The 27,285-nt window shown below is 39.1% G+C and overlaps 1 protein-coding gene across 1 annotated transcript in view; it reads left to right on the top strand.

Moving 5' to 3' along the window:
- The window catches only part of nt5dc2.L (5'-nucleotidase domain containing 2 b), a 39,657-nt gene extending 13,680 nt beyond the window's left edge, over positions 1–25,977 (top strand). Inside the window, exons 3-14 of the mRNA NM_001086851.1 lie at positions 754–828; positions 1,124–1,179; positions 2,578–2,671; positions 4,134–4,262; positions 16,923–16,983; positions 18,060–18,162; positions 18,264–18,365; positions 19,042–19,123; positions 22,519–22,605; positions 22,765–22,905; positions 23,635–23,699; positions 24,155–25,977. Of these exons, the coding sequence (NP_001080320.2) occupies positions 754–828; positions 1,124–1,179; positions 2,578–2,671; positions 4,134–4,262; positions 16,923–16,983; positions 18,060–18,162; positions 18,264–18,365; positions 19,042–19,123; positions 22,519–22,605; positions 22,765–22,905; positions 23,635–23,699; positions 24,155–24,416 (1,257 nt within the window). The 3' untranslated portion in view covers positions 24,417–25,977. The remainder of the gene's footprint in view (positions 1–753; positions 829–1,123; positions 1,180–2,577; positions 2,672–4,133; positions 4,263–16,922; positions 16,984–18,059; positions 18,163–18,263; positions 18,366–19,041; positions 19,124–22,518; positions 22,606–22,764; positions 22,906–23,634; positions 23,700–24,154) is intronic.
- Positions 25,978–27,285: the final 1,308 nt, after the last annotated feature.

Here is a 27,285-nt window from a genome sequence, read left to right as displayed (position 1 = left end):
ACACTTGGCAATGATCATGGTGATGATAGGCAGTTGGTTACCAATAAAAACACAGCTAATATTCTTGTCCTGAAGTTGCTTACATTGATAGAGTACAGTAATACAGGAACGCCATTTTTCCCCATAGTGTTCCTTTGAAACAGTTTTTTATTTCTGACTCATTTGCCATTTCTCTGTAATAATTAGACTGTACTTTCTCCTTGATGTTAAGCCTGTGTGAGTTCAAGTTTATGGCAAATGTATTTTCTTTTAGGATGTCATGTTCTGCAAAGATAATTTTTTTATCTCAGGATTGACCATGCACATACAGATATTGTCATACAAACAAAGGACGTGAAATTATTTAAATCTGTTTAGTTGCAGAAATGACTGAACATAGTATAAAGGAGAAGGAATACCATTTTATACTTGGGGTGCCAAAAGTTAGGCACCTCCAAGTGACTACTTTTACTTACCCGACACCCCGGGCCAGTGCTCCTATCAGCATAAAACCACACAGGCCCTAGCACTACGGAGCGATCCTCTTCCTGCTTCTTCGGTGTTCTCGCGGCTGCACATGCGCATTTAGAGTGAAAAGCTGAACTAAAAGTAGTCGCTTGGGGTGCCTAACTTTTGGCACCCCAAGTAGAAAAGGGTATTCCTTCTCCTATAAGGTAACATTATCTGTATGTATATGGTTGGCTTTAAAACTGACTTTAGCACTGTGTTCTGCAAAATTGCACGAAGTAATCCTGTTTTTATCTTATTCCTTAGTATCCAGATGCAATCCGCAAGTATGAATACCTACCTAACTTTGCAGTGAGAGGCCTGCATTATGATATTAACAAGGTAACAAAATATCACAGTGAATCTTGATTTAGCATGTTCATATATTTTAAACCTTATTTTGAGCCAAGGAGGACAAAAAATGTCTGAACACTCGCTACATTTTTGACTAACAATGCACCAAATCCAGTATTTTAAGATTTGGCCAAATCCTTTGTCAACGATTCGTCCAAATCTTCTATATATTTAAATAATAATATATATTTATTATCCAAGTGGTTATATGCACATTTTTTACTATGCTATGAGTTTTTTAGTTTACAGTTGAAGCAATTCTGTTACTCTTTGCTTCATTTAGGGTCTGTTAATGAAGATCGATGCTTATCACTACATAGAGCTAGGCACTGCATACAGGTAAGTTTGTGGGTAAAATATCTCTTCCCTAAATTTTGTTTACAATACTAAACTATAGGGCATTTAGTAGGGGCTAGGTGTTGGCTGCAGCTAGATGTTATGCCACAGCTGTTCATCTTAAGCTCCTTAAAAACTACTCCTACCATCGTCTTTTGGCTTAAAGCTTCGGAATGGGATCTGGAAATGTAACAATTGTAGACCCACAAGTTGGACAACACGTTTATTTTTGTTTCTTTCTAAGCTTGTTTAATGAGTACAATTAGACTTTAGCAGTGCAGGGGACATATTTTTTTATATTGAAAGCCCAGAGAGACTGGCAGTAACATTTTCTAAAATATACATTATTACTATTATTGTGTGAGAGGATGTTGTAATTATTTTAGTGATCTTGATGTTTAGTTTGTACATACATGGATATCCCTACTTTTATGTGCAATGCTTTACATTTCATAATACAGTTGTCAGTGCAATAACTTATTTAAATATAATTTATATTAATTGTCACGTGCTTAAAGACATGAGAGAGGGTGACCCTGACTTATGGGGCTTACATTCTAAGTGAGTGGTGAAGTTATAGACACATATAAAAGGTAAATAAATCCATCTAAATTCTATAGTTGGTATAGATATTGGTATATATAATTTATGTGAAAGTATGGAGGGATGTGTGTATGGATGCTGGTTTTTCATTTGGAAGGGTTGAACTTGATGGACTTTGTCTTTTTTTCAACCAAATTTAACTATGTAACTAACTATGTAACTATCCATTCCCAATGTCTTGGGCTTTAGCTCATAAGGTGGCCATACACTATTAGATCCCCTATTTTGGCGAGGTTGCCAAATGAGCAGATCTTATCCCGATATGCCCACTAATGGCAGGGCGAAATGTTGATTAATCCAAATTTTCAGCCCAGAGGCCAAATGATCAGATTACAATGATACAAATGGCCGCAGAGGGGTTGCAGGACCGCATCAACTAGTCGATGCGGTCCTGGATCGATATCTCCCTGATCTTTAGCCTCTATATCGATTAGGGGGACCCGTCGGAAGCCCCCACACAAGGGCAGATAAGCTGCCATATCGGTCTAAAGGACAACAATCAACAGCTTTAATCTGCCCGTGTATGGCCACTTTAAGAGGTATTTTTTTCCATTCAAAAGGCTGTCCCTCAAGCAGTTAATGCAAAAGGAAAATTTAAATGCTAATGGATATCCCCATACATAAAGAAAAATTACATTTCCCTCTCATCGGCTGGCCAATTACAAAAATACACAATGCTTCAGAAAAACAACTGTGCAAAGGGTTAATCCCCTGCAAGGTATTTAGAGTGGTGTGTTTGCCTAAATGTTCATCTAAGCAATAACCATTTTCTGATCTTCCTGCCTCTCCAAATGCTAGGGGCCTGAAGCCGGTCCCAGATGAGGAGGTGATGGATCTCTACCAGGGAACACACCACATACCACTTCACCAGGTCAGCGGGTTCTATGGCAAGGTAAGGTCCCACTGTGCACTGTGTGCTTTTCTGAGGCACGCATTTTGGCTTGACTAGGGGGCTGATGGTAGTAGTCTATCAGGTATCCAATCCATTTTACACATGTGCCTTGATAACTTTATGGAGTTTTATCTCCCTGCTTCGAAAAAATCATGGTTACTGCATCATGGGATCACCCCAAATTTATATGGTAATCTTATAGTTGTCACACATTGTTGACAAAATTTGGGCAAACATGTACATGGCCAAACTACAATAATTAAGTAATCCTACCTGTTGGCCATAATAACTAGGTAGTAGAAGTTTTTTGATTGCTTCCTGATCAACTGATAAACCCATGCACATGCTTGTCTGTGTATCTGATCTGATCAAAACGGGAAATCCCCCCCCCACACACATAGATGAGAGATTTATATATTTATATATATATATATATATATATATATATATATATATATATATATATATATATATATATATATATATATATATATATATATATATATATATATATATATATATATATATATATATATATATATATATATATGTATATGTATATGAAAGTTTTAGTTGAACAAATGGAGGATCATCACTTTGACATCCCTGAACTAACTCTGTTCTTACTGTGATGTCCGTTCCATGAAAAACCATCCTGAGGTTTGTTTATGGATGGATCTCAATTTGCTCCTGGAGCATTGTTGTCTGATATTACCCAGCATGATGGGCACTTTGCCATGCATGCTTTAGGGATTCTACCCTCTGATATACACATATAAGTGATCAGTATATGAGTTACATACCATTATGTCATGTTGCAGCCAGCCTGGCATGCTTTCCCTATGTTATAAATTAAGCCTCTGCCTTATACCACCTCCAGTTTAGCACTGTGTTTCATTTACAGGGATTGCGACTTGTTCCAGATTTTAATTGGAATTTCTAACTATTCAAATATTAATCTCCCCTTTAGCCCATGGTTGCTAACCTGTGCCAGTAACCGAAGCAGTTTAAGCAGTAGGGTTTTGCAAGTGACAGGCTTTGGGGGGAAAGATGTGGGCTTAATGGTCTGGAATACAAATGTAAACTGCGCCTCCCCACAACCAACATTACCACAAGGCCTCTGTGCTGGAAGCTGTGAGTGACTTCAGGATAGGTTTGTAGGGCAGAATAAGGCAGTCACATTTGCAAGGAATGATTAGCAGTTGGCAGGTTTACATAGATAGTGATATATTTCTGGTTAAGTCTATCCCTTTAAACTAGACAAGATTATTTAGCTGCATTGATTTTTCTGCAGTAAGGCTTAATACATTTCTGAATGCATCAGCATTTAATGTTTATATCAATGTCATTTTGAAGCCTGTTTCTTGACCACTTCAAAGCAAGCACACCCGAGGTTTAATCAGATTTCTTGTTTCTGTATCTTCAGTCATCTCTCTGACTAAACAGTTTTTTTTCCCAACAGGGTCCTGCAGTCAAGCAATTTATGGACATCTTCTCATTGCCTGAAATGACGCTGCTGGCTGTTGCCAATGATTTTTTTCTGACAAATGATATTGATTATGACCCCATTCACCTGTACAAAGATGTCACAGTAAGTCCCTGTGATCTGTGGCATTCTCAGTCTGTCCACTGTCACATTGTATTGTCTGCTCTTTGCTACTGAAGTTGACTGTACACATACAGATTCTAAGAATGGTTAATCATTTTTTGCTTGCAAAAATCTCTAGGTTTGTTTTGGTGAAATGATGAGCAGAGAGAACTAAACTGATAGTCTGGCGGCTGGCCTGGCAATTTTTATTCCAGTGTATATGAATTCAGAAACTCAGCTGTGCTGCCAGGTGGGATTCAGTTTATGACTGTCAGGGTATATGAATGGCAGCATTAGAATTTCAAAACTCCATTTTCATTTTGCTCCAGCTAATTTTAAATTAAATGGTTTGCATGGTCCTTAAATCTTTGCAGATGTCCTCTTGCACTCCACTGTTATGTTAATTGGTGCCTGATAAAAATGAGCCTGGTGTATGTGTTGCCAAAGAGGTATCTTTATTTGTCTATAACTTGCCCTGTTTGCATTAGTTACTTTATGTGGGTAACTGGTTTCTTATGTAGAAGAGGACTAGTATGTAGACGTGTCACATCAGTGAGGGACGGTGGTTTGACTTATAGTTTAAGTTGATCTGTCTAAACTACCATTTTCAGCTACAGAACCATAAAGTCAGCAGATACATGCCAGATGTGCATCTTGTTAGACTAAATAATCCGATGGCCATCCATGTGTTTTGCTGCATCGTGCATATTGATTTATTTGGTTTCTGGGCATAATGGTGGGATATCTTAAGGGTCTGTCCATGTATGGTTCCCTTTAGGCTAGTGTCACACCAATGTAAAAAGCTGGCTTGTCAGCACCATTGGAGAAACTGTATCTGCACCAGTGGAAGAACTAGTTTGAAAATACAGAAGCACTGGGCTTATTTAGAAATCTCGCAAGTAAAGTAGCCTGTACATATTATCAAATGTGTGACTACCATATGTGCAGAAGATAAACAAAGATTAAACCAGCCTTGTCATCAAAGGCATTTACTATTATCAACCTTTATTTATATAGTACTGCTATGTTTATGCAAGGCTTTTAACACATTGTTTGTTATTCAAATCAGTCCTTGCCCTGGAGGAGCTTGAAATCTAAAGCTGGCCATAGATGTTGAGATTTTTAAAAGATCAGATCCTGATCGTGAGACCACGATCTTCTCAGAACGATCGTACGATCGTATGAATTTACCATCAACTAAAAAGATCAATTTGCCAGGAAAACAAAGGGGAGCTGCCTGCTTGACCCTGCAAACAAGATAGATTGCACTGGGACAGACAAAGATTTTTTGACCGGGACAGACAAAGATTTTTTGACCTGGCCGATCAATTTCACGACAGAGCCGAAAAATCGTAAGATGTACGATCGTTCGAATACCACTAACCGCACGATCATTTCGAAGGATTGGTCGGGCTTCCCTAAAATTGGTCGTTCGGCAAGAAGTATCGTCACGTCTATGGGGAGCTTAAGGCTAATGGCACACAGGCAAAATCTTGAACTATAAGGGCAGAGACACACACTGCTATTTAAGGAGATTAGTCGTCCAGCAACAAATCATTTTTTCTTTGTGCGACTAATATACCGAACTGCCTTCTGAACGAAGCGTTCCGAGTGCCATCCCGCCGGCGATTTACATTCTAGCCGCCGGGAAGGCAGTTTGGGGAGATTAGTCGCCCAAAGCTGAATCAGAAGCTTATTGGCTCGTTTGTAGAGCCCTCCAATGGGCTTCCCCAACAGATATCTGGCTGAAAATATATACTTACTTATGGAAGTCCAGAAAGTGTTTTTATGCACCTATTCTACATGCAGTAAAACCAGTTGAATGAGTTCAAATAAAAAAAGAGAATTTTTCCCAGTAAGAAACTGTGATCCAGCATTTCCCCATTTGTTCATCTGAGTGTTGGTAGGTGACAACACTCAGAAACTCAGAAAAATCCCTGTTCTGAGTATCGGCAATGAAAAAGCTGCACTCGCATGAGGTGAAAGAAAGTGTTTGAGGTTTTGTTACATTGACTTCTGTTTTTTTATAAGTAGCTCAGCACAGTAGATCCATGACACAATGTTTTTCAGGAAGCTGAGAGTATTTTGTGTTTGCAGAGCCCCCCACCCTCTATGCCTTGTGCTTGTATGGGTAGCTGTACCTCTCACCTAGAACAGATTGTGCCAAAAACACTCAAGCTCAACTGTGTGCTGGAACAGACTCCACAGATGTGTTTTTTTTTTTTTTTTCTTGCACGCCACTATTCTCTTGTTCTCTCTTGCTCTGTGTTTTTTTTTTTTTTTAATAAAGCAGGAATAAGAGGGGATAGGAGAGGCGGAAAACATGATACTTGGAAATTTTAGTTGCAGTGGTGACCAACTGATGCCCCTGTGTGGAATTTACAAGCTCATAAGGGCAGAGGCACAGAGAGACGTAGGCTTCACTGCTTTCAGCCTGTGTATTTTTTGCAGGCTGATAGAAGCAGATCCGCTCCGTTTTTACCTCACCGCCTCTGTTCGGCTACATGTAGCAGGGCTGAGTAGGCATCTTCCCCCGAAAATGCAAAAGCAAGCATTTCTGGGCAGATCCCCACTCGGCTTCACTCCTTGTAGCGGAGAAAAGGTGGTAAGGTGCCTATGCTCTGTGTGCCTCTGCCCTTAGATCTCCAAAGTAAGATAATGATTGTGCATCAAAGGCTGTTTTAGTGCAGAGCACATAAATTAAATCTGTAAACTGCAGGTTCTATGCTAAATCTGCCACTTCCAAACCAGTGAATTTATTATACATTGTGTAATACAAAGTGCTCCAAAAATCAACATAGCTGTGTTTAATCTTGTTTACAAAGTTAACCATGACCAGGAAAAGCAGAAACTGTATGAGGAGTATGTCCATTTAATGGGACTGTCCTGGTGGCTCTGACTCTGAAACAATGTAACAGCAGCTAGCTAATTAACATGTAAACAAAAATCTACAGCTTAAAGGGGGGTTGTTCATCTTTAAAGGAATTGTTCAGTGTAAAAATAAAAACCTGCTAAATAGATAGGCTGTGCAAAAAAAAAATGTTTCTAATATAGTTAGGAAAAGATGTAATGTATAAAGGCTGGAGTGACTGGATGTCTAACAACAGCCAGAACACTACTTATATTTTTGCCTAATAAACTATATTAGAAATATTTTTTATTTTGCACAGCCTATCTATTTAGCCAGTTTTTAATTTTACACTGAGCTGTTCCTTTAAATTCACTTTTAGTATGATGTGGAGAGTGATATTCTGAGACAATTTGCAATTGTTTTTCATTTTTTATTTGTGTTTTTTATTTAGCCAGCAGCTCTCTATTTCATCCAGAAATTTCAGTAATAAGGTTGGTATGGTCCACATTACCCTAGCAACCATGCATTGATTTGAATAAGCGACTGAAATATGAATAAGAAAGGACCTGAATAGATAGATGCATTTATTTTTTAGATGGCATCAATGACCCCCATTTGAAAGCTGGATAGAAGAAGGCAAATAATAATTCAAAAACAATATAAAAAAAGTATTAAAGGTAGGCCAATTGAAAATTTGCTTAGAATTAACCATTCTATAGCATACTAAAGTTAACTTAAAGGTGAACTACCCCTTTAACTTCTAAGATAAGGAAGGTTTGACTTGCATGTGTCTCTTGTGCTAATAATAATGCCTATAGCTGCTGGAGGGCTCTGTTATTGCAGTATCTATATTAAGCAAGTAACCTGGGATGTTTGCCTTCAGTGACGCAAGTGGCTGTTAATTGCCTTGGTGAGCTACATTCATTACAAAGTACTTGTGGCATTAGGCCTTTCAGTCAACATGGTCAATATTCTATAGGCATATAGTATGATTCACTGATTGAAAACGGAATCTTGAACAGCAAATTCTCTTCTGTTATTCTACAATCTTTTTTGCCAGTGAGCATTGATTGATACTGTATGTTACATTGATGTTTGTGGTTTGTAATGCCTTCTTCCCGAACTGATCTGCAATATGGGTAACAAGTTTTAGGAAAGTCGTATTCTACAGCTCTGCCAATAGGATCAGGTTGATAATGAAGGGATTCTATTGATGGTGTATGTGTTGGGTAGAGGTGGTTCAGATGGGATTTGTTGGAAAAGCACATGTTAACATAAAACTGCCTTGCATATCTTAAGTAAAGTTAATTGGTGCCAGATCTTGCTTGCTCATGGAATTCTTCCAACAGATGTTTTGGGGATTAAGATGCTACGACAGTGGTTGCAGCATGAACACAAGTCTGCTTATTTATTGGCCCTGTTGTTGGCCCTGTTATTCTCCCAGATGCACAAGTATGCTTGTGTTCACACGTCTCATTCATTGCCATTACACTGGCTCCTGTTGACCTCTCAGTGCAGCTGCTGGGGTCAGCATTTCAGTCTGCCAGCATGTCTGTTTAAGCCATCACCCGGGGCAGAGCTGAACATTATCCACTAAGTTACTGTTCTTGAAAGCTGCTTATAAGGTCAGACCAAGATGATGGTCTCATTAAAAATGGAGCTTTCAAAAATCTAAACTCCAACATTTCATTACAAAATTTACAAGGTTCCAGTATATTGTTCTTTTTAACAGTGTTTTTATATTCGTGATTATCCATATCATGTGATCACCCTTTGTTGCTCTTCTATGGTAATTTCACTGGCCTATTGTTCTGAAATTAAGTCCTCTACTGACCAGATTTTGTTATAAATAACAAAATAATTGCATGTTTTTTTGCTAAGCAGCAACATTAGAATGAATGATATCTGAGTTTTGGGAGAGCCACTGTTTTTGGTCAGGAAATAAATCACGTGTGTAAAGATATTGAATCCGTTATCCTGAGCCCAGTCCCAGTCCAGCCCAATCTCCATTTTATCCAAATAATAGAAATCTTTAAATTTAAACAATTCCCTTTTCTCTGTAATAATAAAACAGTACCTTGTACTTGATCCAAACTGAGATATAATTAATCCTTATTTTAAGCAAAACCAGCCTATTGGGTTTATTTGATAATTACATGATTTTCTAGTAGATTTATGGTATAAAGATCCAAATTACGGAAAGATCCATAATCTGGAATGCTCAAGGTCTCGATCCCATACATGTTTAATTTTTAAAAACTTGTATATTTATAATGTCCCTTTATTCTGCATGAGTCATTGATGCAATTTCCTTTGTCTGTTCCCTGCCAGCTGAATCATGTAACAAATGCGTAAAAAGTATTATTGCGTGATTTTTCTATCAACAAAATGCCATGTGTGCCTTTGGCCTTAAATGGATATATTTGCAGTGTATTCTAAACACAGATTTGTTATTTAGGGGCTAGTTATACAAAACAAGTAAAGTAAACCAAATGGTGTTTATGTTATACGTGTGCATAAATTAAATATCATGTTGATAAGGAGATAAAGGTGTTAATTAGCGTGTATACATATGAAAAGGGAACAATCCAGGCCTAATCTTTACATTCTTTCCTTATTTATTTAAGTAAATGCCTTTCAGTTCTTATCAAACCAGAGGAGCTGCCCAATGAGTTACAGTCTGATCTGGGCTTTGACAGTCTGTGCAGTTTAACATTATGGATGGATAGGTGATTCAGTAGGAAATTTAAATTTAAAAAGAGACTAGACCATGAAATGGTTAACAAGGTTCCAGGACCAGAATTCATCCCGGGGTACCAAATGAGCTTAGCTCAGTGATTGCCAAATCTCTTAATTCATTTTTCAGGTTTGTTTGAGGTCTACATTGGTGCAGAGAGATTGACGAATTTCTAATTTGGTGCCACTATTCAAAAAAGGGATTCCATTTTCAGTCTGAAAACTATAGACTAGACATCAATGGTAGGAAAGCTTTTGGAAGGGGTATTAAGGGATAAGAAACTTAAAAAAACTGCAAACCACGGTACTAAGAGTTTGTGCCAGCATGGTTTTTTGCTTAATAGATCTTGCCTGACTAATTTAATTGCTTTTTTTATGAGGAGGTGAGCAGGGTCGGACTGGGCCGGTGGGGCACCAAGTAGAAACCTGGTGGGCCCTGCCGACCCAGACCTGCACCCACCTACAGCCCACGCTGCTCCATGATTGCGTGTTCCCCTGGTTGCTACTGCAAGTACAGCACATTTACGCATGGGGCCTGGAGGGGAGTCGTGGCTGGGGGCCTTTAGGGGGATTGTCACAGAGGAGGGGGAGGTGGGGGGCCTGTGGCAGAAATGGGCCTCCTGTCCAACGCTGGAGGTGGACAGGAACCTAAACTCTGGGGTGTCTGTGGATGTAATCTACTTAGACTTTGCTAAAGCATTTGATGCAGTACCACACAGAAGGTTAATGAATAAATTCAGGAATACAAAAAGTGGTGGAACATTTTCTAATTGTACCAGTGTTGTTAGTGGAGCACAGCAGGGCTCTGTCAGTGGTCCATTTTCTTTTTAACATGTTTATTAATACCTTGAGGTAGGCATTGTAGGAAGTAAACTTTTATTCGAAGCAGTGTAGATGTTTGTTCACGTCAGTGTCGGACTTGCCCACCGGGATACCAGGAAAACTCCCGGTGGGCCCAGGTGTCAGTGGGCCCTCATGCTGCTAAACTTTTGGCCTATTTCATGGCCATTTCCTATTTCTAGGAGAACAGAGGCTAAATAGCTGGAATAATAGATTATAGTATAAAGAAAACAGACTAGGAGAATAGAGGTTGATTGAGGAGATGAAGAATATTAGTACTGAGAGTGGTCCCCTGATCTAAGGCTTTATGGTGGGCCCCTGGTCTATGGTTTTTAGGTGGGCCTCTGGTGTCCCAGTCCGACATTGGTTCACAATGAGGGCAGCAAGGTTGTGGAATGTCCTGCTGAGTGATGTGGCAGATTTTATTAATGCCTATAAGAGTGGCATAATATTCAAGGCTATTGTGATGACAATATTTGTATAGGTAGGTACTGTATTTGTATATATAATATATGTCAGTGTATAAGTGTCTGTACACTGTGGATTATTTGGAGGACTTGGTGGACTTTGGTCTTCTTCTTTCTTTTTAACCTTGCTGTAACGGTGTATGCAATCACAGCTATGGCTTTCAAAATGCTTTCCACATTGAAGTATGGGAAACAATCTGCCTATTGCATTTGCTGGCAGGTGATTAAGGTTACTTAAGAATTCTACATGTGACATTTTTCTTTAAATTGTTCCGTGCCCCATGTCATGTCAAATTTCTTAAAAAAAAAAAAAAAATAGCCTCATTAGCTATTTTCAAAGACATGATTAATACAGATTACTATATTCAATTCTGTAATCCTTTGTAGAGGAAAACATTTATGTATAAAAGGGCAGAAAGCATGAAAGCCTAAGGGTTGATGCACACGGGCAGATTCGGGGAGATTTAGTCGCCTGACGACTAATCACCTCTTTTGCGGGGTGACAATCTCCCCAAACTGCGTGCCGCCTACTATAATGCCAAAACGCCAGTACTAATGCACTTGCGGCGCTTTGACTTCACATCAGGCGACTTCTGAAATCGAAACGCCGCGTGTGCATTGGCGCTGGCGTTTTGTCATTATAGCAGACAGGGAAAGCAGTTTTGGGAGATTGTCGCCCCGTAGAAGAGGCGATTAGTTGCCAGGCGACTAAATATCCCCGAATCTGCCCGTGTGCTTGAACCCTAAGAAATGTATTGCTATTTGAAAACTGTACTATGTTCCCTGTATCTGTGTGTATTTTGCTGTAATAGAAAAATAAGATTAGACTACTGGAGTGTATCACAGAGGATGTACTGCAATAACTGCTTTAGGCAAATCTATTTCGTGTTCATATGAGTCAATGATATCTGGTTATGTACCTAATAAAAGGTGCTTCACGTGACATGTTTGGACAGTGAGTGAGCAAGCAGGGAAGGTAGGTTTTGGCAAAAACGCAGCCAGAAAATGCTCTGTGTGCCAGAGAATATTCCCTATTTTCCATAGCTTCACTTTTAAACTAAATGTTAGTATGTTCTAAGCAACATTTCAGTTTGCCCTCATTATTCTTTTGTTTTATTTATTTATTTTTATAATTTATTTATTTGCCTTCTTCTTCTGACTCCTGCTTCAGCTTTCAAATGAGGGTCACCCATCTAAAAACAAATGCTGTAAGGCTAGAAATGTATGGTTATTGCTACTTTTTATTACTCATCTTTCTATTCAGGCCCTCTCCTGTTCATATTCCAGTCTCTTATTCAAATCCATGTGTGGTTGCTATGGTCATTTGGACCCTAGCAACCAGATTGCTGAAACTGCTGCTGAATAATAATCTAAATAACTCGAAAACCACAAATAATAAAAAAATGAAAACCAACTGCAAATTGGCTTGGAATATCACTCTGTACATCATACTAAAAGTTGACTCAAAGGTGAACAACCACTGTACAGTTCTGTGCAAGTACAATACTTGAAACCCTGACCCACACCTGAACCCACAACCCTCATTTGCACCCACTATCCAACCTGACCTGCAAATGTCTTATCTGCAACCCAACCCTCAGCCCATTATTAAACCGGAAGTGTTGTCACTGCAAAACTGGAAGTGACCTGATCAGAAGTGGGCATGGTGAAAAAAACAGGAACATTTTAAAAAACAAAATGTGTTTATCCACACTCTTGCCAGCATCTGTAAATCCTACCTGCAACCTAAGGGCAGAGACACGCTTAGATTCGGGGAGATTTAGTCGCCCGGAGATTAGTTGCCCTGAAGAAGAGGCGATTTATCTCCCTGAACTGCCTCCCGCCGCCTTCCTTGCGACGCAACTTCGGGTGACTGCGGAAAACAAAGCAACGAGTGCCATTTCGCCAACGATTTACATTCTAGTCTGTGGGAATGCATTTTGGGGAGATTAGTCGCCCGTAGAAGAGGAGATATTTCCCTGGGCGACTGATCTCCCGAATCTGAGCGTGTCTTTTTGCCCTAAATGTTACCCAACCCGATGCAGGACCATTACATTCCAAAGTATCCTGCTACAGGGAAAGGACTAAATGCCTTCCTAGAGTAAGAGTGCCCTGCCTGAGTTTCCCTTGCTTTTTGTTTGCTTTGTATGTTTCTTTTGCCTTTAAAGGCATTAGCAGAAGCATTTACTCTTAAGACCTCTGACCCTCTTCTCACCTCTTTATGGGTAGTATGTAGGGATATTTGGTTACACAGTCAGCACACCTGTTGTGGACATCTCATAAATCTGCCCTGAATTCTCACAGCAGCCCTAAAGCAGTCCGAAAACAATAAAGGGAGGGGAAATGTTATAGGGGAATAACAGTGCTGCACCTTTCTGGGGTCAGGGGCTAATTGTGTTTTTATTGCAATGTATGTACCAAAGGAGCAGTTTGTTTACAGATTACTCCCTAACCAGCCGAGTACATGTGAGACTACAGGATTTCATATATTGTTATACAGAGTCCAGTACATTAATTAATTACCTTCCAAATTTTAGAAACACCCTGGCATCATGCAGATAAACAGCTAAAGCTTTGAATACCCTTTGCTGACACTTAGTTCATAAGTACTTCTTTGTAAAATGATCTTTTTTTCAAGTCTTCCCCCTTTATGAGAAGCTTCTCATACTGAGACTGTCTGGGCTTTGGCAGGGATTAAACAAACTGTTTAGAGAAATGCAAGTATTCTGCAAACAGGAAACATCTTGGACATGAAAGAACTTTGTTTAGAGACATATGTTGGGAAAGGGCAAGGGTTGCATCAATCACAGTGGCTTAAAGGGCACCTGTCACCCACAAAATGTTTTCCCCCACCGGAGGTGCAGGCTGATAGAGCCCACACTCTGGTTGGGGGAAACAATATAGGGGATGACAGGTGCCCTTTAATGTGTACTACTTCTGCGTGTCAGTTTGGTTACAGCTTGGGCACTATCTGAAAGGAGTTTGAATGTTTTCCCTGCGTCTGTGTGGGTTTCCTCCAAGGTAGTTCGGTTTCTCCCACACTTGACCCTACTGTGTGTGAATGTGATATGTTCCTTGTATCGTAAGCTCCATTGGGGCAAGGACTTAGATGCATGATGTGCAACCTCTTTGTGCTGTGTAAAGGAGTCCGAGATAGATATATATCTATATAAGATATATAGAGATATAGATAGATCTAGATAGCTAGAGATAGATCTAGAGATAGAGAGAGATATATATATATATATATATATATATATATAGATGGATAGATAGATAGATAAACAGATAATAGAAATATTAATAATAAGGAACAAAACTCTGCAATGACAGTAATGCAGCGTTAATAATCGGGTCAAATGTGCAGATGGACTGTGGGTAATGCACAATTACCTTTGCTTCTTACCTTCACAGTTTGTGTTAAGATTAGCTGTTTATCTCTGCAAAATTGTTATTCTTAAGGGTGGTGGCATATGAGGGTACTGGGGGAGGTTAGTCGCCCAGCAAAAAAAATAACCTCTTCTTCGGCAATTAATCTCCCCTAAAGACCTTTAGCATTCTAGCCGACGGGGTGGCATTTGGATTGTTTCAACTTTCCAAGTCGCCCGAAGATTACTCGTGAGGCAACTTCAGAGAACGAACTGTTCCGAGTGCCTTCCCGTCGGCGATTTACATTCTAGCCTGTGGGAAGGCATTTAGGGGAGATTAGTCACCCGAATAATCTCCCCGAGTAGCCACGTCTGCCGCCACCCTTAAAATATCTATTTAGCCCCCTAGAACTCTATTATAAATGGTGAATCTCTTTCTTCTAATTTGATTTCATGCTATTCCTGTGCATCACATTCTTTCTTTAGCAATAATGACATAGTAGTGCTACATTTGCATTAAATAATCCTTGCCCTCTGCCTGTGAAGGATACTGCTGCAGTTGCAAAGTAGATATGTATAACTCTGTGTGGCCAGTTTATTGCTGTGGTTTCTAATTTTGATATGTACCAGGTTGAGTGGTACAGAAAAAATGGGTAATAGCACATTTATGCCAATGCAGGGGGCATATTTAGTGGTGCAAGTATGGGATCCGTTCTTCAGAAAACTCCAAATTACAGGAAAGCCATCTCCCATAGACTCCATTTTATCCTAAATTTTTTAAAATTATTTCCTTTTTCTCTGTAGTAATAAAACCGTACCTTGTACAGGTGTGGGATCCGTTATCCAGAAAGCTTCCTTAGACTCCATAATTTTTAGTAATCATTTTCTTTCTCTATAATAATAAAATCAATACCTATTAGGTTTAATTCATGTTTAAATTATTTAGTAGATAAAGTATGGAGCTCTAAATTAGGGAAAATTCCATTATCTGGAAAACTCCAGGTCCAGAGCATTCTGGATAGCAAGTCCCATACCTGTACTTGATCCAAACTAAGATATCATTAATCCTTATTGGAGGCAAACCAGCCTATTGTTATATATATAATAATGTACTGCTGTGCTGCACTGGTAAAACTGTGTGTTTGCTTAAAACACAATTATAGTTTATATTAGCAAGCTGCTGTGTATCCATGGTTGCAGCCATTCAAAGCTGAAAAGGAGAAAAGGCACAGGATACACAGCAGATAACAGATAATCGCTGTAGTATACAATGGGATTCTTCAGAACTTCTGTTATCTACTGTGTATCCTGTACATGAATGGCTGCCCCAGCTTGTTTATATAAGCTATAGTTGTTTTTCTCAAGAAAACACACCAGTTTTGCCAGTGCAGGACACTGCTTTTCCTTTAAAACACTTTAATTTTTTGTTGTTACTGTTCCTTTAAGGTATGAAGATTCAAATTACAGAAAGATCCTTTATCCAGAAAACCCCAGACCCTAACATTCTGGATAACGGGTGCCATACCTGTACTTGATCCAAACTAAGATAAAATTAATCCTTAGAGGCAAACCTATCATTGGGTTTATTTAATGTTTGCATGATTTTCTAATAGACTTAAGGTATGAAGATCCAAATTATGGAATGATCTATTATACAAAAAACCCCAGGCCCCGAGCATTCTGGATAACAGGTCTTGTACCTATACAGTCTCTATATAAAATGAGTAACAACATATGTAACAAAATTGCACTGCAGACAATGTGATTGATACCTACAGGATAAGTAACTGAAGGTGTACCCTGCCAGGACATGTGTGTGCCACAAGTGGGACACGAGCCAGTTTTGGACTTTTTAAGACATGCATCTCCTATAAGAAGGTTGGTGTGGTTATCTAAATAGCATCTTGCAGGGATGTGACGCACATTATTTCTGAAATATGACCAATGATTTCAATAGAATTCTCAATTTTTCAAATTCAGGAAAACAAATGTCAGGTTGATTTCCCCTTTAAAGCAAGCTATAAACTGTTTTGCATGCATGTTTTCAGTTGGTTTACTATTTTTTCCTGCTTAAATAAGATTAATTGGTGTACAAGCACTGTCAAAACAAATTGTTTTGGACTTGTTCTGTCTTTTAATACCAATTTGCAGGATGTTTTGCAGTCACAATAATTCCCTTAAGTCCAAAACTGGCTCGTGTCCCACTTGTGGCACACACATCTAATTAAGCGAAAGGTCACTCTGCCATGTTTGTTTTGTGGATAAATGTTCTCCTCTTGCCGCAAAGTTACTATTTCTTTAAAGAAATATCAAAGCTACCGATACTCCGTATAATAAAAGAAATCTGTGTTGCCTTTAATGAAATTTCAGAATTTTAACTTATTTGACTTTGTATTTGCAGGATGCAATCCGAGACGTACATATAAAGGGCTTCATGTACAAATGGATCATGCAGGATCTTGGTGAGTGACCCTGGAACGCTTAAAGCCAAGGCTCTAGCTGATTATTTTCAGTAACACTCATAAACTAAAGACGTGGCGTATATTTTTGCCAAGCGAGTGTGCGTTTGTGTATTAAACAAAATCTGTTCTGGATGTAATCTGCAGGCTGCCAACTGCTCTTGCGGTGTTGCTTGAAAGCCACAATGTTTATATGGGGGATGGAATTGAAGACCTTTTAACAATACTCCTATTGAGAATCATATGAACATATTTGCATAAAGAAGGTTTATCCTGTGCCTTATTATAAGGGTCATTTCTTAGCCTTGAGGGTGCGCGTCATTCACTAGGTCTCAAATCCATCTGTGCAAAAGGCTACACTTCTCAGCATTCCTCTAAGATAAAGGCTGGCACAGCTTGTACTTGGCACTGTTGCATGTCCACGCTGGAGCAAGTAGCTTAACAGAGCAGGCAAACAGCCATCGAAAACATTCTGATTATAATACCTGTATTTATGTAAGCACGGTGTATCAGCTTTGCTTCTTAGAGGGTTATAATTCAGGATACAATTAAAACAAAAAACCTTTGAACATAAGCCGATCTTTTGTACAAGTATGAGACCTTTTATCCAGAATTCTCTGGACCTGGGTTTTCTGGATAACGGGTCTTTCCATGATTTGAAGTCTTCATTGAACTAAATACAATGTGGAGAACCTCTGTAGAGAGAATAAAAGTAAATGGGGAAAAAAAAACATACGTTGCTATATCATTGTTTATAGCTGTTATTTGGTTTTATATAACAATAAAAGTATGGAAATATGAAATTAGGGAATAACCCTTTAAGTAAATTGTCTGTAATTGTGAATAGCTATAAAGTTGTGTATTGTGTAAAAAATGCTATACTCTGAGGAAGGAGTCAATAGCGGACATGTTATTTATAATTGTCAATAAATAAAGAAGCTTTTATTCATCATGATATAACGTGTCGAAGTCCATATTTGTGATGGCTGCTCAGGGAATCCCCAATCTTGCCAAGCAATACCCACCTTTTGGCACACATTGATGTTTTCATGACTTTCTTTTTTTTCTTCTCTTTTTAGAAAAGTATATTTTAAGAGGAGATGAAACATATGCAGTCTTGCACCGCCTGGCCAGTCAAGGCAAAAAGCTTTTCCTTATCACCAACAGTCCCTTTAGCTTTGTGTAAGTTAAACCTGAAATGCTGTGTGACTCCTGATGCCTAATATTCACTTCCAAACAGCCTTCATTCAGAGGTAACATACTTATTTTTGCCCTACCCACAGGGACAAGGGGATGAAATACATGGTTGGCAAGGACTGGAGGGATTTCTTTGACGTTGTCATTGTCCAGGCAGATAAACCCCACTTCTTCAATGATTGTATCAAGTGAGTTTGTTTTAACACAGTGGGAAGTGTATTCTGCTTGATCCAGTGTCAGAACCCTAAGGGCAAGGGCACACTGAGCACAGGCTCCACTGCTCTTAGCCTGCAGTCACACGCAATGGTGCAGAGGTTAGCCCAATAAAAAACGAATTGAGACATTTCTGGGCTGACCCTTGTTTGTGACTGCAAGCAAGTGGAAACAGTTCATGTGGATAAAGCTGGAGCACAAAGCAAGATCCGCTTCTCTCTCTCAGGCTGGGAGCAGTGGACCCTACATATTGTGTGCCTTTGCCCTAAGCATAATACAGTGTGTTTGGAATGGGGTCTGCAAGAAACTTTTTGTTGTGAAGCAAAATTTGGTAAAATGTGTTATTTTCAATAAGGCTCTTGGCACATGCACAATACAGCTCTATTTGCAGAAGTTTAGTAATGTGCATGCACACAGACTGAAAATCTTACTTCAGGACAGGTGAGGGCAGGGTAGGAAGGAGAAGATGGTAGTGAAAAATGCTGGAGAATAATTCCTGTGTGAGATAGGCTTTATGTTATAATTAGGTTACAGAACAGGCTAAGAGATTAAGCAAGGCCATCTCCCATGGATTCCATTTTAAGCAAATTCAACTCATTTACTTTTTTTCCCTGTAATAATAAACGGTACATTGTTCTTGTTCCTATGTAGGCCTTTCCGCCAGTTGGATGCGAATGGAGACTTAAAATGGGATAAGATTACAAGTTTGGAGAAGGGACAGGTGTACAAACAGGTACACACTTACACACTGCTAAGCATAACGAACAATACACCTATCTATAACGGAGTTTCTGTAGCTGAAAAGCAGCAAATATAAATGTATTTTATATTTACTGACATACCTGATTCCACAGGTTGAAAGGAAACCATGATAGTTTGTATGTGTTTTTGCCAGTTCCCTGCTTCCTAGAGTGTAATGCAACCCCACCCTCACCTTATTCCATAGTGAATGGGTGTATTCTGGGATTTGAAGGTTTCTGCTTTTTCAGAACCTGGGCACCACCTACTACAGAAAGCAGAAGGACTTAAAGAGTTGTTTAACTTTAGTTTAATGTAGAAAGTGATACGATTCTTCATTTTTATTTTATCAGCTCTCCAGTTTGTTGTTAGCAAGAGAGGCCCGAGAGACTGGAATATGAATAGGAAAGGGCCTGAATAGAAAGAAAACTCATTTTTAAAAAAAGTAATACAATTGTTGTATATAGTTGTTTGGCTGCCGGGGTCAGTGACCCCCCCCCCATTAGTAAACTAGAAAGAGCCAGAAGAAGGCAAATTAAAAAAAAACCTATACAAAATGAAGACCAGCTGAAGCTATTGCTAAGAATTGGTATTCTACATTATCCTGAAAGTTAAAGTAAATTCTGGGACTTCAACTTTTACCTTTATCATTATACAATGGAACAAGGCGAGGGAGGGGGTAGCATTATACTGTGAACATAAGGGGTCTTGGGGAATAGCGTTTTGGAGTTTCTTTCAGTATGTGGAATCAGGTATGTTTGGCGTAAAAAAATATATATATTTCTGAAAGATCAGATAGTGTTCATGTACTTTTTCTACATAAGCCCAACTGATTGAACTTGTATCAAAAAAAGGTATATTCCCTTTAACGAGAGTGGAAAAAGATTGGTTTAAAATTCTGTTTTAGGTTTGTCTGGCACATGACATATTATTGGGAAGTTAATTTTTCGTATTCACTTTTGACCAACAACCTGTTGTACTAGATCGGCTATAGATTAAGTTCTGGGAATTTTCTTCTACTTTTTCATCCCATGCTTTCCACTGCACAGTTTTTTTTAATCACTTTGTTTTCAGTATGTCTCATGGGGTTCCATTTTTGGCATATTTTATGTGTCTGAAATCAGACATTAGGTGTGGTAGTGCGTACAAGAGAACAATTATACAAGTCTGAATTTATGCTTTCATTGTTAAGACTAGGGAGGGGAATTAACCCTCCTTGGCTTTTTTCACCATCTTCAAACAGCAGAGACATCTTTGCTTGAGTATACGTGTCCCTCCAACTAATTGTAGAAGTATTTTTTGCAAGCTTGCAGGATGTCATGTGTTTTCTTTAGGCTTAGGCAACTGCTGAGACTTGGATTCCATCCAGCGCACCCCCCCCCCCTGTAATACAGGAATTACATTATTTCAGGCAATGTTTTATTTGTGACGCAAATCCTCAAAAGGGATGTCTGCGAGATGAATAATGCAAGCAGGCCTAGGGCGAAGAATTCCGTTCCCTAGAGCTATTCATCTATAAAGGAAGTAATGACTTTGAGGAACACTGCAACACAAATAAAAATGTATCGCTGTGAATGTGATTTAGCCATGTTCCTGGAAGCTTCCATAAGTACTTCTTAAAATAGAAAACAGATGTAAAGTAGAACAAATGTTTTTTTGTTTTTTTTTAGTGTCTGACCTGTAGCCCTTTAGCTGTTCTCACTATAAAGTTGTTCCAGGCACTGATGCAGTTGACTTTTTGAAATCAGAAATGTTTTTCTTTTTACCCTTTTGAGGCAAATTGGAGAGGCTGCAGATTGTTTTTTGCACTAGGCCACACTGTACTTGCACATTCTCATGTGTTCAAACTGTCTACAAGCTTGCTGGATTAGCTCCAAGACTATTTTTAGGCGTTTTTGCTCCTAGTTTTTTTTCTATATTTTTCTCAGTAATGTCTGAAATGCAAGTAAATGTTTCAGGGAACACTAGTGCAGGTAAATGTTTCAGGGAACACTATCGCAAAGCATTTGTATTTTTAGAATATACAGTTTTTTTGTTTTACTTCTGTGCTAGTATGGGGAACTTGGATGCTTAAAGAATCCTTTTAAACCCAGTCAATACAAAAAAAATGTACCTAAAAAATACCTGTAGATCTGTAGTTCTCGATCAGGGCACTTTCATTTGGATTAAAGGGGTTGGTCACCTTTAAGTTAACTCATATTATGATATAGACAGTGATTCTGAGTCAATTTGCAATTGGTTTTCATTTTTAATTATTTTTGATTTTCGAGTTATTTAGCTTTTAATTCAGCAGTTCTCCAGTTTGCCATTTCAGCAATTTGGTGCTAGGGTCAAATTGACTCTAGCAACCATGCATTAATTTAAGAGACTGGAATAGGAAAGGGCCTGAACAGAAAGATTAGTAATAAAAAAGTAGCAATAACAATTAATGTGTAGCCTTACAGAGCATATGCTTTATAGATGGGTGATTTAACACCTGGAAAGAGTCAGAAGAAGGTGGCAAATAATTCAAAAGCTATTAAAAAAATAAAATAAAATAATGAAGGCCAATTGAAAAGTTGCTTAGAATTGGCCATTCTGTTACATACTAATAGTTAACTTAAAGGTGAACCACCCCCTTTAAGTCCTGGTTGCCTGCTCTTATTCATATTATAGAAATAATGTAAAAAATAAGGTTTGCGTTAGATTGCATCTCCATAGAATGGTAACAGAAGACCAGTAGATCTTTATAGGATAGCATCATTACAAGTCAGTAAAGTCTAAATGCTCTATTGCTAAACTAAAATCATTTTTTTTAAATTAATTAATGCTATGTCATACAGTGCGTTTTTTGTTATTTGGCATATTTAATTTAGACATTTGTAACCATGCCTAGAAAATATTTACCATTATTACTATTTCCTAGGTTACTCTTTTTTGCTAAAGATTATATCCCCTCGGGTTGTTTAGCTGCTTCTAATCAGACAGACCAGACTTGCTTTCTGTTTTGAGTGACAGCTTGTCAGACAGGTTTGGCAGGTTAAATATTTTTGCTTTTGCACATCCATCACTACATACCATTTAATTCTACACTGAAAGCTTTGTCACTGACTTTCCACCCTGTGACCAGCAATCTAAGCATTCCCACCATTACAAGCCAGGGCTACGTGATTTCCATGCAGACCGGCTGAACAAAAGCTTTGTTTAAATCAGCCGGCATGTCCGTGTCGGTTGATATGTCAGCACCCCCCCCCCCCGAGGCCTCAGATTCAAAGTTTTGTATCAATACAGAGAGGGCCATTTTGACAGAATAATAACATTATGATGATGATGCATTTTAAATACCTGTATATACTATTTTGTGTTTTCGAAGCATAGACTAATTTATATACTGTTTACTTCTTTTCTTAGGGTAACTTGTTTGACTTCATTCGCTTAACAGGCTGGCGTGGGTCTAAGGTGCTTTATTTTGGAGACCATTTGTATAGTGACCTTGCGGTAAGTTCAAACCCACAAAGTACAGTGCAACCCACATTTTACTTTTTTCAGGGGGCCAGGAGAAAATGATGTATAATTCAGGAAAACCTTTTGTAAAATTAGGGTAAAGCACTCCTTGAAATGCATTCACAGTTTACTAAATAATTTGCTTCCCTCTAGGACCTTATGCTGCGTCATGGTTGGAGGACAGGGGCTATAGTGCCGGAACTAGAGACTGAAACCAAGATTGTTAACACAGAACAGTATTCCCAGTCGCTGACTTGGCTGCAGGCGTTGACTGGCCTCTTGGAGCGAATGCAGGTTTGTATAATTTTTAAATCCTTGTTTTTGCGTCATTACATTTTTTTATTTTTTTTTACTCCTGTCTCTTGTCTTTTGTCTAGTTGTATTAGCATTTTAATTGGGTCTTCAAAAGCATCCATAACCCATATACATGGGGAGGCACATTTATTAAAGGAGGTTTTTTAAATTTTCAATTCGAGTATACTCCAAATTCAACTGTGGGGTTCTCTGACTACAGGTGGTGTTTGGGGTACTGTGAGTTACTCTTACTTTTGTCATATATTAACAACTTGATAGTAGGCACAATGCACATTTTATAGGTTTACACAGGGTTGGACTGGGGCAAAGCCCCCTCTGGACCCCCCCCCCCCCCCGCACCTGATGCAGCCTGCCTTCAAATCCCCCCCCCCCCCGTACCTTTTTTCTTTCTGCAACCGTGGCAGGAGAGGGAGGTTGGGGGCAAAGGTGACAATTTCAAGCAGGGAGCGGGTCTGGGCCGGCCAAATTGCTCTGCATGGTCTGACTAAATGTTCACAAGGAAAGCCGCCAGTTACAGGGGATAGCTCACTTTCAGTATGCAGCAAAAATCTGCCAGCTGGGTTTCTTAACAAGAAATCCTCTCCTTAGGCATCAAAGTCCATACATACCTATCATGCACTTTACATCTACCATTACCATTCATAAAGTGTCAAGCATACAAATGGTTTCACCCCAAAGTTAATTCATGCCTTGTTCTGTACATTGCAGAATTTCCGGGACCCAGAGTCTCAGCTGGTACTGCAGGACTGGATGAAGGAGAGACATGAGCTAAGGTACAGTTTTTTTGCATGGTCACAGGCACTTTTTTATGACACATTTTTGATGTAATTATGACCTAAGACTTGCTGAGGTTAGTTTTTAGAATGTAATGCAGATTTCCTATGGGAGAATGAATGTGCTTTGGCTCATCTTCTTCACAGTGTGCTTTTATGCTGGAATAACATACTGTTCATGACATGAATCAAACTGAATTGTGGAATTCAGAATGTTTCAAGTCGTTTAATTCAACTGCGGTGCATACAGCTGTTCTACTTTCTACGAGACGTTGGAACAATAACAAAAAAAGACATGAACAATTAACTATTTATTCTTGATATTAATTGCTATGACTTTGTAGTAAAGTATATGTAAGCATAATAAAGTAATGTATATTTATCATGATGATGTATTAGAGCACATAATGGGAGGCTGGGATCTTTCTTGCTTTGACATTATTATTTTGTTTCAGGGCTGTAACCAAGAATCTCTTCAACCCCCAGTTTGGTAGTATTTTCCGGACCTGCCATAACCCCACCTACTTTTCCCGCCGTCTCTGCCGTTTTTCAGATCTTTACATGGCCTCTATTAGCTGCCTCCTAAACTATGACCTAAGCTACACTTTCTTCCCCCGCCGCACCCCTCTGCAGCATGAAGCGCCGCTGTGGATGGATCAGCTCTGCACAGGCTGCATGAAAACTCCTTTCTTGGAAGAGATGGCCCACATCCGCTAATGGACAAGGGAGATTGCAGTGAGACTTTGGGCGCCAGGCTCTGCAAAGGTTGAGGAGTATGAATGCACCCTGAAGCCCTTTCATCAAATGTGCCACTTCTGTGAGATAAAACTGCCAATGTACTAGAAAATACACAAGTTGAGGATTTTGCTCAGTGCTTGTGTAGATAAAATAAACTGCACAGCAGGGTGTATTAATGTCAAATTTTATTTCAAGGTACTTTCTCCTTGCAGTCAAAAACTCTTTGCTTAATGTTACTAACTCTAAATGCTAATGTTCTCTATTGAACAGAGAGAGAGATCATTGTGTACTTGCGTAGTTGTAACCACTTCAGTGTTCCATTGGCTTGCCCCACACTGCCTTACATAGCAGTGACCTGCAATATGTTGCTTTCTGCCTTTGTCTAGTGCACGCAGCTTGGTGTAAAGGCCATGCTATTTGGGATACTCGTTTTAGTCTTCCACCATGTTTGCTAGCATTCCTGCCTCTGTACTCGGTAATCTGAAGGACAACATGCCAACATAGAAGTGTGAAATATCTAAGCATGTGCTACCTGCCTCCTTCACTACCAACACCTGCTTTGTTCTTCATAGCTATCCATAAATCATTCTTGCAACTGACTTATTCAAATAGCTTCAGCAGGCTCTACTAGGAAGGAATGATAAAGGAATTTATTTTTTAGAAACCATTTGTATTCAGCATGAAGATCCATTCAAGCTTTTCTGCACTGAGCTTAGCCTTTTGCTTTCTTAGAGTTTTTAGACATTTCTTTACCAGTAATTGCATTCCATTGCATGGGCACACTGATTGCACAGGAGCAGCATGCTACTATGGAGTTCATCTATGGGGAGACCTTTGCTGGATTGAGTGTTACTACACATGGACCTTAATTGTTACTAAAGGGATGAGAGCATACATAGCAGACAAATGAGCAATTTTTAGGTGAAGCTGATACGCACAATTTTTTTTAAATTAAACTTTTCAAGAAGTTCCCAGCTGTAGCAGTGAAATCCTATATCATCTATAGCTTCAGATCTCTTTTGAGAGACACTGAATGTGTTCATGGTTAGCAGGCTGGTGTTTTTATTTTCCCAATGAGGGCACTGTGAGAGATATTGGCCCTTTCTGATATCCTACACTGTAATTGCATTATTGGGGGAATGGAAAGGAAAGCACTTTACCCTGTGACTAGCAACAGGGTATAGTCTTTGTGCTCCTCATATGGACATGTCAGTAAACAACAGATCACTTGGTGTGAATTTAGAGAACTTCAGCGTGTGGGCTACTGATGAATTGTTCTTGTATTCCTGCCATATTATGCTGATTTTTATATAATAGGAACTGTGTTCTTGCAGCAGCAAGTCTTAAGTTTGATTTGTTTCATCAGGAAAGGTTTAACATCTTAAGATCAGGATAATGGGTATATATTCGATATGCTTGTTGTGTTATACAGCTATGGGCAGGACTCATTTGCCATTCATCTGCCATAGTTCTTCTTTTTTGTTTTTTACACTGTAACAAAGTTGTTGAGCAGAAAGCTTAAAATAAATGTACAACAATCTCTGGACTGGCCTGTTATTTTCAGTTACATCACTCCAATCTTAGGATACTGAATCAAAATAATTGATATGTGATATGAACAGAACATGCCATTAATCTGTGTGTTTTATATATTAAGTAGATAAGTCTATAAATCTCCTCCAAATGGGCAATCATGTAAATTGCTGGTGGGAAAACATATGCAACACTTAATTTTTCTGAAGTTGTCTAAAGTTTCCTTGTTAGGAATGTATTTCTTTCCCTAACATACCCAATTCCATAGATTAAAAGGAAACCATGTTGAGGTTGCCATTCACACACAGGTATTATTGTATAAAAAATTTTTGTATGATATTCAGTGAATGTATGGGAGATGAAGTGACCAATATCGGCAAAAGCCTGATACTCTGGGGCCAGTGTTTCTGTTAGCAGAAAACTGGCTGGGGTAGGTACAGAGGAGTGATCTTTCTCTTCCAATTGTGCAGTAAAAGGAAAAAGATGGCTTATTCAAAATAAAGTTTGAGTTTTCACTCAACTGCGCATGCATACTCATGTGAAGAAAGAAGAAGCACGCTCCATGATGCTTGCTGAGAAAGACCTCAGGTCATTGCAGGTTTCTGCCAAGAGGAATGCCGGCAGGGAGTAACTGGTACAATCACAATCCCAGTGATCACAATCACTGGGAGCTGCCTAACATTTGCCCCCCCCCCCAGTAATTTAGACTTTCCTTCTCCTTTAGGGTAAGGGCACACACTAAGATTCGTGGAAATTTAGTCGCCCGGTGACAAATCGCCTCTTCTTCGGCCGACTAATCTCCCCGAAAAGCCTTCACACCGGCTGGAATCTGAATCGCCGGCGGGATGGCACTCGGAGTGCTTTGTTTTCTGAAGTTGCCTGAAATTTCCTTGTGAGGCGCTCCGAGTGCCTTCCCGCCACTGATTTATAGTAGATTCTAGCCAATGGGAAGGCTTTTTGGGAGATTAGTTGCCCGAAGAAGAGGCGATTTGTCGCCGGGCAACTAAATCTCCCAAATCTTACCGTGTGCCCTTACACTTAATAAAATGAAAGCTACTGTTATCCAGTCAAATGAGAAACTGGCTAAGGGTCTATATTTGTGAATACCTTTGCAAAACACTGTATGTAAAGACAGCCGACATGGTTGTACCAGGTACATTCTCTGACTGGTCCATAGACCAAATGGATAGAGAGTATACGAACACACACACCAGAGCTATGTGCCCTGGGGAATCTTAGTAGATCAGAGCTGCCAATATTAAACTGCTGATTGTTTCTTATTAATTGTATGATAAATCTTGACATTTGGATCAAA

This window comes from Xenopus laevis, chromosome 8L, assembly GCF_017654675.1.
Source record: "Xenopus laevis strain J_2021 chromosome 8L, Xenopus_laevis_v10.1, whole genome shotgun sequence".
Classification (NCBI taxonomy): Eukaryota; Metazoa; Chordata; class Amphibia; order Anura; family Pipidae; genus Xenopus; species Xenopus laevis.
This window is presented reverse-complemented; position numbering and strand designations above follow the sequence as displayed.